At 47.6% G+C, this 16,812-nt stretch overlaps 1 protein-coding gene across 1 annotated transcript in view; it reads left to right on the forward strand.

Annotated features, from left to right (window-relative positions):
* Nucleotides 1–15,234, forward strand: part of LOC135808343 (peptidyl-glycine alpha-amidating monooxygenase-like) — a 29,578-nt gene extending 14,344 nt beyond the window's left edge. Inside the window, exons 9-14 of the mRNA XM_065321516.1 lie at nucleotides 1,417–1,790; nucleotides 2,768–2,910; nucleotides 4,374–4,462; nucleotides 5,121–5,303; nucleotides 11,294–11,412; nucleotides 12,467–15,234. Of these exons, the coding sequence (XP_065177588.1) occupies nucleotides 1,417–1,790; nucleotides 2,768–2,910; nucleotides 4,374–4,462; nucleotides 5,121–5,303; nucleotides 11,294–11,412; nucleotides 12,467–13,726 (2,168 nt within the window). The 3' untranslated portion in view covers nucleotides 13,727–15,234. The remainder of the gene's footprint in view (nucleotides 1–1,416; nucleotides 1,791–2,767; nucleotides 2,911–4,373; nucleotides 4,463–5,120; nucleotides 5,304–11,293; nucleotides 11,413–12,466) is intronic.
* Nucleotides 15,235–16,812: the final 1,578 nt, after the last annotated feature.

Raw genomic sequence — 16,812 nt, forward strand, 5'->3', positions numbered from 1 at the left:
CTTTGGCCGGCAGCTGTACTAGGTATTCATATCTCCATACGGATGTTTGCGGTTGTGGATTGTTGCATGTGTTGCTTGTGTTGCATGACTGTGTTACTGTTGGTCATGGTGGTGCTATGGATTGGTCTTTGGCGGTCTTTGTGTCGTGCTTGTGGCTGATCTATCTGCTGCTGTTGTACCCCAAGACTTCTTTTAGAATGCATCTGATATCGACACATGTAGTGTGTGGGTGTGGGTGGCTAGGCGATGTGTGGGTGTGTGTGGGTGTGTGGGTGTGGGCGTTGTTCCCGTGTGTATGTGTGTGTGTGTGTGTGTGTGTGTGTGTGTGTGTGCGTGCGCACGCAGGAAAGCATGCAGGTGTGCATGGATGTGTGGTGTGCACTGCTGCATGTGCAGCATCCCTGCTAAGACCAGTACACTACAGCATCCCTGCTAAGACCAGTACACTACAGCATCCCTGCTAAGACCAGTACACTACAGCATCCCTGCTAAGACCAGTACACTACAGCATCCCTGCTAAGACCAGTACACTACAGCATCCCTGCTAAGACCAGTACACTACAGCATCCCTGCTAAGACCAGTACACTACAGCATCCCTGCTGAGACCAGTACACTACAGCATCCCTGCTAAGACCAGTACACTACAGCATCCCTGCTAAGACCAGTACACTACAGCATCCCTGCTAAGACCAGTACACTACAGCATCCCTGCTAAGACCAGTACACTACAGCATCCCTGCTAAGACCAGTACACTACAGCATCCCTGCTAAGACCAGTACACTACAGCATCCCTGCTAAGACCAGTACACTACAGCATCCCTGCTAAGACCAGTACACTACAGCATCCCTGCTAAGACCAGTACACTACAGCATCCCTGCTAAGACCAGTACACTACAGCATCCCTGCTAAGACCAGTACACTACAGCATCCCTGCTAAGACCAGTACACTACAGCATCCCTGCTAAGACCAGTACACTACAGCATCCCTGCTAAGACCAGTACACTACAGCATCCCTGCTAAGACCAGTACACTACAGCATCCCTGCTAAGACCAGTACACTACAGCATCCCTGCTAAGACCAGTACACTACAGCATCCCTGCTAAGACCAGTACACTACAGCATCCCTGCTGAGACCAGTACACTACTGTCAGAATCCACTCATGACAGCTCTCTCAGAAAGCCTTCATCATCAAAACGATGTACACCAGAAAAGCAACGGCACAGACGAAGACTGAGATTATGTTTGCGTGTAAATCTGATGCCTTCAATTTCTTATATGTACTCCACTAAATGTAAAACAATGTTACATGTGGAGGCAACTACGCAATACAGTGTGTCGTGTCAAGACAAACCTGTCTCGTGTATTTGTGTGTGTGTGTGTGTTTAAATGTTGATTATTAAAACGCTGCAGACCCTCCAACAAGAGCACCAGTATCCGCATCGGCGCGTGTGCCGCAGCTCACAGTGCTGGCCTGGCCCTCCTCACAACCAGGTCACTTCAGTAATCTGCAACTGGGACAAGTCGGTGGCGTGGCCACTCACCCACACTCAGGCCTCCTCTACGTGTTCCACCGCGCGTCTCGAGTGTGGAGCTTCCGCTCGTTTGACTATCGCAACGTGTTCAACGTGAAGCTTGGGCCGATCGTGGAGGACACTGTGGCCGTGGTGGATCCAAACACCGGCACAGTGCTCTCGTCCTGGGGTGCTGGTCTCTTCTACATGCCCCACGGCATCTTTATCGACGGCTCTGGCAATATCTGGGTGACGGACGTAGCCCGGCATCAGGTACTGTACAAGCAGAAATATTCGTCTGGAATTTAATTTCGTCTTTTTCGTCCAACGAGCTGTTGGACTAAAATAAATGCCGGACTAATATTGATTTGTCCAGCTTTTCAATGCACTCTTATGATCCATGGACGGAATTTACAACCGGACGAACTCCCTTTCTTTGGAGTTGGACGAAATTATTGACCGACGAAATTTTCTGCTTATACAGTACCTGTTCTTGTGTGCTTGCAAACATGTGCCCACTTCTCCCATACTATCCCAGTGGGGTTGTTCTGCTGCAGGTGAAGACTATGGGATCCATGCATAGTCTACCTGCCATTTGCTCCTGCGGGGCAAGTGCGCCTGGTCCACTTGAGCCATACACACTGTGATAGCAGCCTAGCCCTGCGTGATAGGTCGTGAACTGTGTACGGTCATACTCACAAATGTAACTTACTACAGCTGGTGGAAACTAGCAAGTATGAGACAAGTTGCCAGCTGTTGCCCCGCAATAAAGGCTGCAACAAACCATGTTTATGCATGAGCGCCATTTCTGTGTAGTCAGTTCTGCTTTGACGCTTCTCACAACCAGTGTTGGTGTGTATAGTAGTCAGTTCTGCTTTGACGCGATCACACCCAGTGTTCGTGTGTATAGTCAGTTCTGCTTTGACGCGATCACGACCAGTGTTGAATGGTTTCTATGGTTGCGCTCGATGAAATCCGACCCAGAGTGCGTATCATGTTTCCTTGCATATGAAGAGTGTACATGTTGGAAATTTGTATTTACAGTTGTGGCCAAAGAAATCCAACCCGCGTGCCGAAAGCAGCGCCAAGGGCTCATGCGCCCCCCGCGGCCCTCGGATCAGTGTAGGGAACATGCATGATGTAATTCAAATGGAAACGCGGCGCTACGTTTGACTCGCGGGTCGGATTTCTTTGGCCACGACTGTACACGTCTAATGTTAGTGTGTTTGCTTGTTTCCTGGCTTGTGCAGGTCATGATGTTTTCTCCGAATAACCTAAGACGGCCTTCTCTCACGCTGGGTGAGCGGTTCATCCCAGATGATGATACGGAACACTTCTGCAAGCCAGCGGACGTCGTAGTCGATGCCCATGGCTACGTCTATGTGGCTGATGGGTAAGAGTCTAGAGATATTGGTAGTGTTGTCTTTGTGGCTGATGGGTAAGAGATATTGGTAGTGTTGTCTTTGTGGTTGATGGGTAAGAGATATTGGTAGTGTTGTCTTTGTGGCTGATGGGTAAGAGGTATTGGTAGTGTTGTCTTTGTGGCTGATGGGTAAGAGATATTGGTAGTGTTGTCTTTGTGGCTGATGGGTAAGAGATATTGGTAGTGTTGTCTTTGTGGCTGATGGGTAAGAGATATTGGTAGTGTTGTCTTTGTGGCTGATGGGTAAGAGATATTGGTAGTGTTGTCTTTTTGGATGATGGGTAAGAGATATTGGTAGTGTTGTCTTTGTGGATGATGGGTAAGAGATATTGGTAGTGTTGCCTTTGTGGATGCTGCTGCTGCTGCCACTACCACGACCGCCACCACGGTTTCTGTTTCACCGGTGATTTGTCGCTGTGTGCTTCTCAGTCATGCTTATACATGTATGGGTGCTGTTGTCTTTGTGGCTGCTGGTGCTGCTGCCGCTACCTCAGTTGCTGGTTCACCGGTGATTTGTCCCTCTCTTTTTTTTGTGGCCATTGGTTCTCACTTCTCAGTCATGCTGATGTTGGTGTTGGTAATCCATATGCATGTGATGTGCACTACAAGTGTTGGGTTAACAACTTAACATGTACACGTACTTAGCCCACCTGTGATACTGTAAGACCAGTTATTTTAACGTCAATTATTAAGTTAACGATCTCCGGATTTTGTGGGTTAGCCAGGTCAAATTCTAACGAATTCTGTCTCAAAACCGGCAAATGACTGTACATGTACATATCGTTTTGCACATAACGACTTCAAATGTTAACGATTATTTCAAATTCGTTAACTCGTTAGAATCAAATGTTCGTTAACATTACTGGTGTTACAGTATAACGTTAGCACATCAAAGAATTGAAGTACATCTACTATAGAATGGGGGGATCGAACGCAATTTCAAGTATTATTATTAATGGTTCGTTTTCAGGCCAGGCCAGGCCAGCTGCTGATTTGCAATAGATATTTGCATGTATGCCTGAATGGAAACATCTTGCACAGAGTGGCTAACTTTAAAAAAGAAAGAAAAAAAGAAACTCTTTACCGGTATTTCTAAAATCCTTTTCGTGCGTGCGTGCGTGCGTGTGTGTGCATGTGTGTGTGTGCGTGCGTGTGTGTGCGTGTGTGTGTGTGTGCATGTGTGTGTGTGTGTGTGTGTATGTGTGTGTGTGTGTGTGCGTGTGTATGTGTGTGTGTGTGTGCGTGTGTGCGTGTGTGTGCGTGTGTGTGTGCGTGTGTGTGCGCGTGTGTGTGTGTGTGTGTGTGTGTGTGCATGTGTGTGCGCGTGTGTGTGTCACTGTGCATGTGTGTGTGCGCGCGTGTGTGTGCATGTGTGTGTGCGCGCGTGTGTGTGTGTGCACATGATGTACGTGCATGTGTGGGCGATTTGGCAGCTACTGCAACCAGCGCATAATGAAGTTCAACAGCCAGGGTCGATTCCTGCGCGAGTGGGATCACCGTGGTCTTGTACGGCAGCCACCACGTAAGTACGCACCGCTTCCGCATTGGCCATCCGTCTCACTGCTACGCAACTAGGACTGCAAGCAGTAAACATGTGTATACACCTCCACTGTGTAGCCATGTGCACCCGTGTGTCATTGTGACGTCATTTGTACAAGTTTTCTGGACGAAACGAGTCTATAGCGCTTTCAAGGGTACTTTTAGTGCGTCGCAGATCTTAAAACAATGCAACACCGGTTTTGCTCGACAGGTTTATTCACAATTCGCGCACGATTTATACGTACGTACTCGTGCTGGTTACCTTCCAGCTCTGTTGTACATGTAGAGTGGCATGTGCACTCTGCTCGTCTGAAGTACTACAGCTTGCTGCTGCTGCTGCTGTTGGTACATCTTATTGTATGCATTGATCCACCATGCAATGAGTTCGCCAAGCCATGGTGACATGACTGCTGTATGGCAGTGCAGCACTATTAGCAACATGACGTCGTACAGTTGTACACTCTGTGGAAACCCTGATCGTATCATGTGCAGTACTATTAGCAACATGACGTCGTACAGTTGTACACTCTGTGGAAACCCTGATCGTATCATGTGTGGTCATGCCACTGCGCTTTCTCAGACTTACCTTTGTTTTGTTGCGGTGGTGTTTGCGCTCGTGCTGCTTTTTCTTTCCAATTCAGGTATGAAGCTTGCTTTTCACATACCCCATGCGCTGACCTTGAATGCTAAGGGCGATCGTCTGTGCGTTGCCGACCGGGAGAATGGGCGCATTCTCTGCTACAACCCGCACACTGGCCAGCTGATGACTGTAAACACGCCCGCAGAACTCGGCGGCCGCGTCTTCTCCATTGCGTTTAGCAAGAGTACGTACCAAGCATTGCTGTGTGTGCACGCATGTACTGAAGTGATGACATTCGCAGTGTTCGTAATAGCCTCTCCGGCCTAGTGCCGTCATTACAGTACTGTAAAACGGGTAACGTTTGCGTTTTACAAATTGAGACTGGCTTGCGCTGTTTAATGTTTGCGAGTCGTTCTACAGTCGTTCTACGCAGTCGAGTCAGTCCTTGCACTGAACTTTACATGGCACGAGTTTGCGTTGTTCAAAGTTTGCGATTCGGGGCCTCTCACAAAATTCACAAACATTTTTACGTCGCAATAGTTACCCGTTTTACAGTACTTGGCATACACAGTACTCTTCAAACACATGCCATTCAAAAATAGTTCGTAAGCTGCTACTTGTACTACGCTACATTGCACAGCACAGCAGTAAAACTATTGTGTACACTACTATGCATCAATTTGGGGGAAAGTTGCACTACAGGTCAGACCTCGCTATAACGACCCCCGCTATAACATAAACCTCACTATAACGTACAAATGTGAATGTCCCTGCCGAAACCGCATCACTTCTGTACAAAATTTCCTCGCTATAACATAATCCGCTATAGCGTAATGTTCGCTATAACGCACTGTTTGCTGGGTCCCGGGCGCACGGAGACCTCAGCATAACGTAAAAACTCGTATAAAAATGACTATGTACACGGCATGCATGCCTTCTCGCGACGAATTCGAGACTGAGCCGTCCACCTCGGAAGCAGGGAGTAGTAAAATACCGGTATTTTACTACTCCCATTACTTTTTATAGGCTCTAATCGTCACATCACGACTCACATGTACAAGTACACGCACTACATGGCTCTTGTCACCCCTTTGCTGACAAGCCTGTACACATGTGCACATCTTTGCTAGGCATCATCATACTTGTATGTAAAACAGTACAGTTGTAATCAGTAAGTGAAGAGCGTCATTTTGACATACATATTGTATATTGGTGTGCCCAACTCAGTATAACATAAACCTCGCTATAACATAATTTCTCCCATACCCCAGAGATTACGTTATAGCGAGGTCTGACCTGTACTATTTTTTCATTTAATTAAAGGGGAAGTATACCCTAATCTGTCGCTTCTGGATGCTGTGCAATCTGCTTCTGATAGAGCTGCTTGGCTCGAAATTGTTAACAGATGCGTTGACCTCATGCAATGAGTGATTTGCGAACTGTCATTATTATTATTATTATTAATAAATAATAATGACACTTTTCTCAAGGTTTGGAGACTCCACTGTAGCCAATACAAAGAGAAAGGGAAAAAGAGGATGAAAACATGAAACCGTTGCGAAAAGATCCGAAGCTGAGGAAAATAGCTACGACGGAGAAACAGCCACCACTTATGGAAAGGGAAGAGGAAGGAAAAATGAGAAGGCTCCGGGAGAACCTCACTATGCTGTACAGGAGGGAGATGACAATGACAGCGCCCCAGAAGACCCCACTTCGACATCTGACGGGAAAAGAACAAACGATGATCAGAGACCTACGTGAGAACAAAAGCATCATAATCAAGCCATCCGACAAGAGTAAGGGGTTTGTTGTCATGGCCAAAACACACTACATGTCCAAAATTGAACAAATGCTCAGCAGTGAGGTCAACTACGAGAGGTCTGATATTACCGTGAACGAACTGGACAAGACATCTGCTGGGATAGCAGAGGACATTACTACCGGAAAAATCCCACCACCACTCACTCGTGCACTGAAGCCACACAACTCGCGAATGTCCACCTTCTATGGACTCCCCAAAGACCACAAGCCTGGCCTCCCACTCCGCCCCGTGGTATCGACATGCGGTAGCCCGACCAGCAGTATTTCACTTCTGCTTGAGCGCATTCTTACACAATTGCTTCCATTCGTGCCTGCACATTTATCGAGTACTGAAGATTGCATGACGGCGATGCGCAACCTCGAAAACCTCCCAGAGGAATGCATTGTAGCGTCTCTGGACGTTGTGTCATTGTACTCGAATATTCCTATTCAAGAAAGCATCGATGCGGCCATGGAGTTATTAGAAGAGCATGAGGAATCGGTTGATATGTTCGCCTTGTCATTATCAGACATACGCGAAATGCTCATGTTTGTCCTCGAGTCAAATTTCTTTGAATTTGACGGCGCCATCTATCGACAACAGCAGGGTCTAGCTATGGGCAACCACCTCGCGCCCCCATTGGCTATTATCTTTATGTCGAAATTCGAGTCACGTGCCCTGTCTGAGTATCCCCTGAAACCGCTCTTATATCGTCGGTATATTGATGATTGCATACTCGTTTGGATCTTTGGTATTGCAGCATTTCTGGCATTTGTTGATTATCTCAATTCCCGCCACCCACGCATACAATTCACCGCAGAATATACACAAACGACCAACTCTCACACCATCAGTTACTTGGACCTGTCAATCTCGGTGTCAGGTGGCAAGTTGGACTGGGAGTTATTTGTCAAGTCGTCCCATAGTGGTGTACATTTGTCATATTTGTCTGCTTTGCCAATGGAAACAAAAATCGCTGTCGCCAACAACCAGATCCGCAGGGCAGTCAACAACGCAACAACGGAGGCAGGACGACAACGGGGGATTAAAAAGATCACCACACTCCTCCTTGAGAACCACTACCCACGACGCATTATACAATCAGCCATTCAACACTCCAACACCGCACGGACAACCGCACGCATCCGAGAGCAGCCCCACCAGCAGACACCACACCGGAAGGCGAAACGACAGTACACGTCACTTGTCAAGGTACCGTACGTAAATGACCAGCTTGCAAGGAGGGTTCGTCAAGTGGTCAGGTCGTTTGATAGAGATGTGCGTGTGGTCTTTACGTCTGGTCGCTCACTAAAGGATATGTTGGTCTCGTCGTCATTCAGCAAGCCACGATGCCCCAGGATGGTACAGCAGCAGAGGGAGAAGAGGGGGCGGGGTCGGCCGGCTGAATGTCGTGCATGCGATGGTGGTCTGAAGCGTGATGTTTGTATGTCCCAAGATGTGGTGTACTCTATGAAATGTACCATCTGTCAAGAAGAATACGTCGGGGAAACAGAAAGGACAACACGCAAGAGGACTGAGGAGCACTACAGACAAGCCAAGAACGCGACACTGGGAAAGCCATGGGGAGACCATTATCGACAAAAGCAGCACACCTTCCCATCGTCACCGCGGTTCTCGCCGTTTTCCCATCTACAAGTTCTCGCCAGCAGGCAACGGTCATACGTTGACCGCAGAATCATGGAGGCACTATTCATGAGGAAGAGGAAGCCTGCAGTGAACAGTGACAATGGTTGGCGACTGTTGGGTGACGTGTAAATATATCTGTCATAATTTGTGCAAGAATGTGTGCACTGTGTGTGTGTGTGTGTGTATGTATGTGCGTGAGTGTTGCTATAAGTGTGTATTTTTCTGCTTTGCACTCACACTAGTAATCTTGCACTATCACTGCACTATATTTTCACTTAATACATATCACACAGAATATTCTCTCTTCCTGTGGTATTGCAACATTTTACGCTATACCATCACACCTTTGGCCACTAGTACTTGTCACATATATATAAACCCCTGTTTTGTCTACAGTAGACTTATTCCTGATGATGGGCCTTGCCCGAAAATTTGATCTAATGTATATCAATTGCAGTGTAGCCTAGAGACCGTTAGAGAGAGTGTGTACAAGGTGTGTGTACAGGATGTATGGATTCAAATAATAATGACAGTTAGAGAAATACCACTAAGAGCAACAGCAGTGAAATTTACAAGTGTGAATTTTAACAATCAAAGCGAGAAATGAACAAAGGAGAAATGAAGGAAAGACAACGTGATAACACATAACAGCAGTACATTACACCTAGGACATTATTCCCGTAGCTATGCAGAAGACGTTACTTCAGTAACGTCTGGCGCTAGCCAGGGTCCACACAGCTTTAATTTGGTGTTTGTTTGTTTGTTTGTTTGTTTGTTTGTGTCACGCCTGGCGCTATCCTGTATCTGTCCCGTACCGTACCGTACCAACAAAGACAGCTGGCCACAATATTTTTGTTTGTTTGTGCCATCGGCATGCCTGGCGCTATCCCGTACCTGTCCCGTACCATCAAGTGTACGGTACCATCAAGAGAATGAGTATATATGCGAAGTGTATCGGGGAATGCATTCAGTGCAGTACCATTTTGTGTGGATTTGTGTGCGAGGCCGAGATCCCACTAGCAGGCTGGCTGGGCCGCCTGTCGAACAGCCCGGGAATCGCATGTAGGCCGATAGCATAATAATTATAACGTGTATACAGTCATGTAGATGTATAGCAGGGAGTCATATTATGTAAACGACTCCCTGCTGTATGGGGAGATTTTCTGGAAAGAAATACGAAGTAGGGAGACGAGTAAATGCAATTAGAATGGATGTTAGTTGCCGTCAGTATAATAAGAAGAAGAAGACGAACGCCCGTGGTCGGCAGAGTCAGCGCCGGTCCCAGGAAACGGCAGGACAGACATCCCGTCGACTCCAGAACGCCCGTGATCGGCAGAGTCAGCGCCGGTCCCATAGCTATGCAGAAGACGTTACTTCAGTAACTCATTGAAACGTTTTTGCAATACAATGAAGTAGCTAATCAAAGGAAAAAAACGTTTCCATCAGTTCTAACAACATGCACGATGAGCTAGGCAACAAAGCATAGCGCAGGGCCCTGAGCTTCCAAGCTCTCTCGTTATTATTATTATACCCTAAAATCAAATTTTCACCAGTTGTAGTCTTCGGGGTGCTGAGTCGAATGGTCTTGGTCCGAGGAAGCTGAGACGCTCCCTTCCTCCTTTATTCCCAATCGAACTCGCGCACTTCCACCGAAACTGGGTGACTGCGCCCTACTAGATGGGGATTTGTATGCAAAATGTCACTAAAAGCGCCATTTCGTTCTTATAAAAGCACGGATGACCGCCATTGGCCCATATGTTGTAGTCTTTTGGACGCTGAGTCGACTGGTTTTGGTCCGAAAAGGCTGCGATGCAGCGTTCCTCCTTTATTCCCAATCGAACATGGTTGAAGAAGCGGTCACGTGCTCCTGCGTACACCAGTCACCTGGTCACCGTGCCTGCAGGGTACAACTTACTAGCCTGTTTGACCTTTTTTGGGTGCAGTCCTGTCACTCGAGTTCAACTCGAGTTGAACCTTGGTGTGAAAGTTGTCGCCTGCTAGCGCGGTGACCAGGTGATTTGGGCACCCAGGAGCACGTGACCACGTGCTCAACCATGTTCGATTGGGAATAAAGGAGGAACGCTGCATCGCAGCCTTTTCGGACCAAAACCAGTCGACTCAGCGTCCAAAAGACTACAACATATGCGCCAATCGCGGTCATCCGTGCTTTTATAAGAACGAAATGGCGCTTTTAGTGACATTTTGCATACAAATCCCCATCTAGTAGGGCGCAGTCACCCAGTTTCGGTGGAAGTGCGCGGGTTCGATTGGGAAAAAAGAAGGAAGAGAGCGTCGCAGCTTCCTCGGACCAAGACCATTCGACTCAGCACCCAGAAGACTCTAACTGGTGAAAATTTGATTTTAGGGTATACTTCCCCTTTAACGCGTTCTGGTTTGACTGAGTAGCCATCTTATTTGTTTTGCCTCACATCAATATTGTTTCTGTTACCGCTACTACTCATACTGCTGCTGCTTCTACTGCTGTACAGCATAAAGACTGATGTAGGCAAATGTTGTGTGTGTGTGTGCGTGTGCGTGTGTGTTTGTGTGTGTTGTGTGTGTGTGTGTGTGTGTTTGTGTGTGTGTGTGTTTGTGTGTGTGTGTGTGTGTGTGTGTGTGTGTGTGTGTGTGTGTGTGTGTGTGTGTGTGTGAATTTTGTGCATGCACGTGTGTACGTGTGTTTGCGCACATGTATATGTGTGTGTGTGTATTGCACGTGTGTATGTGTGTGTGTTTGTGTGTACGTGTGTGTGTTTGTGCATGTGTTGTCATGCTGCTACCCACAGATCCAGAGGGCTATCTGTACGCAGTGAAGGCGAACACTACGAACAGCAGGGCACAGGGCTTTACATTGCTGCCAGGCACCAAGACAGTCCTCAACCGCTGGTCTCCTGGCGTGGGCAAGGTCAGACAGAGGCTTATTGATGGGTGTGTGTACGTGTGTGTGTATGTGTTTGTCTGTGTTTGTCTGCGTTTGTCTTTGTGTCCGTGCATGGATGCATGCGTCTTTGTGTTTGTCTGTCTGTGTGTCTGTCTGTGTGTCTGTCTGTGTGTCTGTCTGTGTGTCTGTATGTGTGTCTGTATGTGTTTCTGTATGTGTGTCTGTCTGTGTGTGTATGTGTGTCTGTATGTGTCTGTGTGTCTGTGTGTGTCTGTCCGTGTGTCTGTCCGTGTGTCTGTCCGTGTGTCTGCCATGACTGTGTGTGTCTGTGTGTACTCTTATTTCAGAAATTTTCGGTGCTCAATATTTTCGGTATGAGGGCAACAGGCTAGGTTAGGTGAACAGAAATTTTCGGTACAGAGAAGCAGTTCCCTATTGTATTATGGGAACTGCTTCTCTGTACCGAAAATTTCTGTTCACCTAACCTAGGCCTGTTTGCCCTCATACCGAAAATATTGAGCACCGAAAATTTGTGAAATTTCAGTACATGTATCTCTCTTTGGCGGGTCAGTTATTGCTCCATTGCCACTGAGCTAGTATCGCATGCATGTATGCCTTAATTCATCTTTCTCGTATCCTCGAATGAATGATGAAAGAAACGGCCCTACCAATACCTGTGTTCAGCTTCTGCAGATGTGAGGTTGAACTGCTTCTGCAAATGTGAGATTGAACTGCTTCTGCAGATGTGAGGTTGAACTGCTTCTGCAGATGTGAGGTTGAACTGCTTCTGCAGATGTGAGGTTGAACTGCTTCTGCAGATGTGAGGTTGAACTGCTTCTGCAGATGTGAGGTTGAACTGCTTCTGCAGATGTGAGGTTGAACTGCTTCTGCAGATGTGAAGTTAACTTGAAATACTTCTGGAAACTGTGTGTGTGTATTGGACATCAGCTTAGGCTCATCTAGCAAAGAATTTCTTGCATTGAGTCCACTTTATAATTGGAAAAATGCTTATTGCCATGTGTTCATGCTGTTTTTGCTGCTGCTGTCGTTGTGATTGCTATCATTGTTGTGCATGTAGAGTTTCTCTAAACCACATACCATGACAGTTGCAAATGATGGTTCGGTGTTCGTGGGTGAGATTGGCCCAGATCTTCTCTGGAAGTTTAGCAACACTAACGTAGCCAGTCCCAGCGGTGGCTTGGGTACGTCGTCGTCGTCAGCACAGGGTAGCCAGTCACCAGACAGTAGCACCATGTCTTCTAGTGATGCTGCACCCACCACTGGTGTGTTGACTTCAGCACAACAGCAGCTGCAGCACGAGTCAGGGTCTAGCCTGCAAGACACCGCTAGCAGTCACACTGAGCTGTCTGAGCAGTTTCTGACATCGTCGTCGCCAGTGCAGGCGACAACCGAACCTCCCGCCACGACAATGCCTCCGACTTCTACCGTGTGGACAACAGCGGCACAGACAACAACGGTGCAGGCAGAAACAACCGTACTGCCCACTTCTACTGCAGGGCAGACCACCAGCCCACAGGCCAGAACAACAACAGCAACAACTGATGTTCCTACAAACACTTTAGCCGTGCAGACAAGCGCCCAGCGATTGCCAACCGATATGCTTCCTACAGCGCAAGTTGAAACCGATGGTGCTGACCCCGCAGCAGATACTACACCCGCCGTGTCTGCTTCTCCAACACCGACCCCGTCAGCAGTGCCTTTTGACACGATGGTTGAAACGTCGCCACTTGAAGCCCGTATGCCGTCCGAGACCGCGGCAGCATTTCCCAAGCAGAGCCTTGCTGATGTTGCGGCCGGTGGTCTGTCTGAAACCAGCAGTGCAGATCCCCTTGCTAGCGTTGCTTCTGTACCGCATGATTCTAACAACATGAACATAGCACTGCTGTCGGCATCACCAGCATCAGTGCACCGTGTTACCAATGAAGTGACACAACCTGTAGACTCTCATACAACGGTAGTGACAAGAAGTGCAACGCATGCGCCGGCTATCCAGCACGAGCACGATGACGACCGGACGACGACCAACACAGTGCAGGCACTGCCAGCCACCACTGCCTATAGCTTACTGCATGATGCTGACACGATCAACATCGGTGTGGTGTTCCTGTTGTCTTTCGTCAGCTGCATTCTACTCTTGATCCTTCTCGTGGCCAGCGTTCAGTATTGTAATCGCCGTCAGAGACAGAGTCGTGGGCCCAAAGAGACGCCGCTCCGCAAGCTCGTCCGCATGGCCAAGCGCAATGGCAAGGCCAACGGCGGCGCTGGGGAGTTTCAGAAACTGCAGCAAGAGGAGACCAGCGAGAGCGAGGAGTTCTAGATCCTGCCCGGAGATCGTGTGTTCGCATGGGTGACGTGGCAGGCACTGCTTCCACTGCTAGTGCCGCCACCACTACCGTCGCCTCTCCTGTTCTGTATGTAGTATGAACGTAGTAGTAGCCTCTGCTTGTACAGCAGTAGCAAGAACAACAACAACAACAACAACAACAACATGTCATTAATGTTGCAGTACAGTACAGCACTAGTGAAACTGCTAGATATTACCGTGTCTGTTTTCACTCTCCTTGTGGACTATGACTGTCAAACTGGCTTACTGCACTTCTCATCGGTTGACAAGTAAGCATTCCCATTACACATTGCTTGACTTGAAACCCACTGGCCTGCATCTGAAGCACGAAACACACTTTCAAGCCATGTTTTCATTGTTTTTGAACTACTTGAGACCGTTATCATTGGGTTATGTATGTCGCTGTCAGTATTACAATGACCACCAGCACCAGCAGCAGCAGCACCAACACCTCTGCCGTGTAGAAATCTAGTCTATAACTTACGATGCCGAAAGAGCTGTGGGCTCTGCATCGGTAACCAACTCATGTCAAATCAAACCTGTTTTAGCACGTCCCAACACTGTTGGTGACCATCGTTTTCATCATCATCATCATCAGCCACTTTTCCTTAACCCTGCTTTTCTCTATTTTTAGGCAATGCTACCACAGTTCTGCACAGCACATACTAACTTGTCGTGTAGTTCAGTGAGTATGTATTTTGAACTGTTCCAGACTTATTTTAGTGGCATTGCTGGGCTAGTTCTTTTTTCTAGCTTTGTTGGCCTTCACAGTGCACCCTGCCTTGATGTCACGGTCCAACTCTCTCTCTTTCTCTCTCTCTCTCTCTCTCTCTCTCTCTCTCCCCCCCCCCTCTCTCTCTCTCTCTCTCTCTCTCTCTCTCTCTCTCTCTCTCTCTCTCTCTCTCTCTCTCTCTCTCTCTCTCTCCCCCTCTCTCCCCCCTCTCTCTCCTCTCTCTCTCTCTCTCTCTCTCTCTCTCTCTCTCTCTCTCTCTCTCTCTCTCTCTCTATCTATCTATCTCTCTCTATCTCTCTCTCTCTCTCTCTCTCTCTCTCTCTCTCTCTCTCTCTCTCTCTCTCTCTCTCTCTCTCTCTCTCTCTCTCTCTCTCTCTCTCTCTCTCTCTCTCTCTCTCTCTCTCTCTCTCTCTGTCTCTCTCTCTCTCTCTCTGTCTCTCTCTCTCTCTCTCTCTCTCTCTCTCTCTCTCTCTCTCTCTCTCTCTCTCTCTCTCTCTCTCTCTCTCTCTCTCTCTCTCTCTCCCTCCCTCCCTCTCTGGCCGTGCCTCATCCTGCAGATATATGCAGGGTGTCGGTGATGCTATCTCTCTTGACATTGCACTATGTTCTTGGACGTCTTGCTTTTTTTAGCTCAACGTTCTAATTAATTTATCTTGCTAACTCTCTGTTTTCAACATGGCTCAGGTTTGCTCTTGGACGTATGTATTGTTCGTGTACTAATTTTCCTGGTTGTAACCATGGTTACTGACTTGCAATGGCGTGCATGTACCTGTCCTAATCCTGCACTAATCTTGGGACCAGGGTACCCCCCCCCCCCCTACACATACCGGTATGTGTAGATGGGGGGGGGGGGGTCCCTGCTTGGGACCGGACATTTAATTAGGGTGCAGCTGGAAAGCAATTGTAACCTCAGTCCTGCAACGTTTTGCAGGCGTGTATTTTTCATTTCGTCTGGCCAGGTGAGGAGTGAGGTGTGTCTTTAGCGCAGTCTAATATTAATAAGATTCTTTATCCCACCATTGACTTTCGTGACATGACTGACCCTGTACTACTATCTAGCAAAACAGCAGCTGCGGGTCAGCTACAGTAGCAGGTAGTGGAGTCTTCATTCAGCTGGACATGGATCCGATCCTAGGCGGCTAGGCCATGGTCCTGGACTCAACCACAATAATATTTTTTGCGGTGTAGATCGAATCATTCGATACGAGCAGAAACTGATTACTGTACGTGGAATCGAGGAAACACGGAAGTAAACATGGACGAGTACTACAGGGCTAGCTGCACTAGCCAGGCAGGGAGTCGTAAAATACTCACACGCGTACACGTGACACGTTCTAGCACTACACATACCGGTACTAGCAAGAGTAGTTTATCTACTCTTGGTACTAGTCTACAGTCCATTCAGAAAAAAATGAACTTCTAGCTTTTGGCCATAAATGGGTCAAACGTTGAGTTTTTTTAGAATTTTTTTCTGCAATCCCATATGGAATCCTCTTCCAATTATGTTTCTGAAGTTTTTTTGTCCAAAAAGCAAGCCATAGCAAGAATAGGATTTCGGCCAGGTTTTGCCCCAAAAGCACTGAATTGGGAAAAACCATCAAAATCCAGGCCGTTTGACCCCGCCTGCAACAGTGCATTCTGCGGTTCGAACCCCAGTTCAGGCACCCTTTTTGGACCCTTTTCAAATTTCAAAGTTCGCAGCACTGCACTGTGTACGATGAAATCACGAAAAATCGCCAAATACGGGAGCTCGCCAGAGCCAGGACCCATTTTTTTATGAATGGACTGTAGTAGTCATACCAAGAGTACATAACCACCCGGGGGGTTATGTACTCTTGGTCATACATGACCCAGAGCTAGAGTAGGCCTACAAAACTGTATAGCCCAAATTTGCTCGGGGCGCTTCGATATTTTGCCGGCAAATTTTGCCCGATCACTTTCCATATTTTGCTAGGCATTGCCTTTCGTTTCCGAAATTTTGCTCCTGCTTTGTGGCAAAAATGGCTTCGAATGAACCGTCTACTTTGGTAAAAGTGGATGGTGACTCTGATGAGGAAAGCAAAACTTATAATGGTGTCAGTATTACGGATTTGGTAGCATGATTTCAAATGTATGTCCCACTGATGACAGCCTGCACGAGCTATTTCAGCACAACGTTCGCCCAATGAAACCAAAGAAATTTGAATAAAATTGCCAAAACACACCCGGATCCTCTGTAAATTCGATATTTTGCTCGGAATTTGCCAGCAATTTCTTTTCGTTGGAAAATTCGATATTTTGCTGGAAGAATTGCCGGCAAATTTGGGCTATAGCCTAGGCCTAACCC

This window comes from Sycon ciliatum, chromosome 2 (assembly GCF_964019385.1).
Source record: "Sycon ciliatum chromosome 2, ocSycCili1.1, whole genome shotgun sequence".
Lineage (NCBI taxonomy): Eukaryota > Metazoa > Porifera > Calcarea > Leucosolenida > Sycettidae > Sycon > Sycon ciliatum.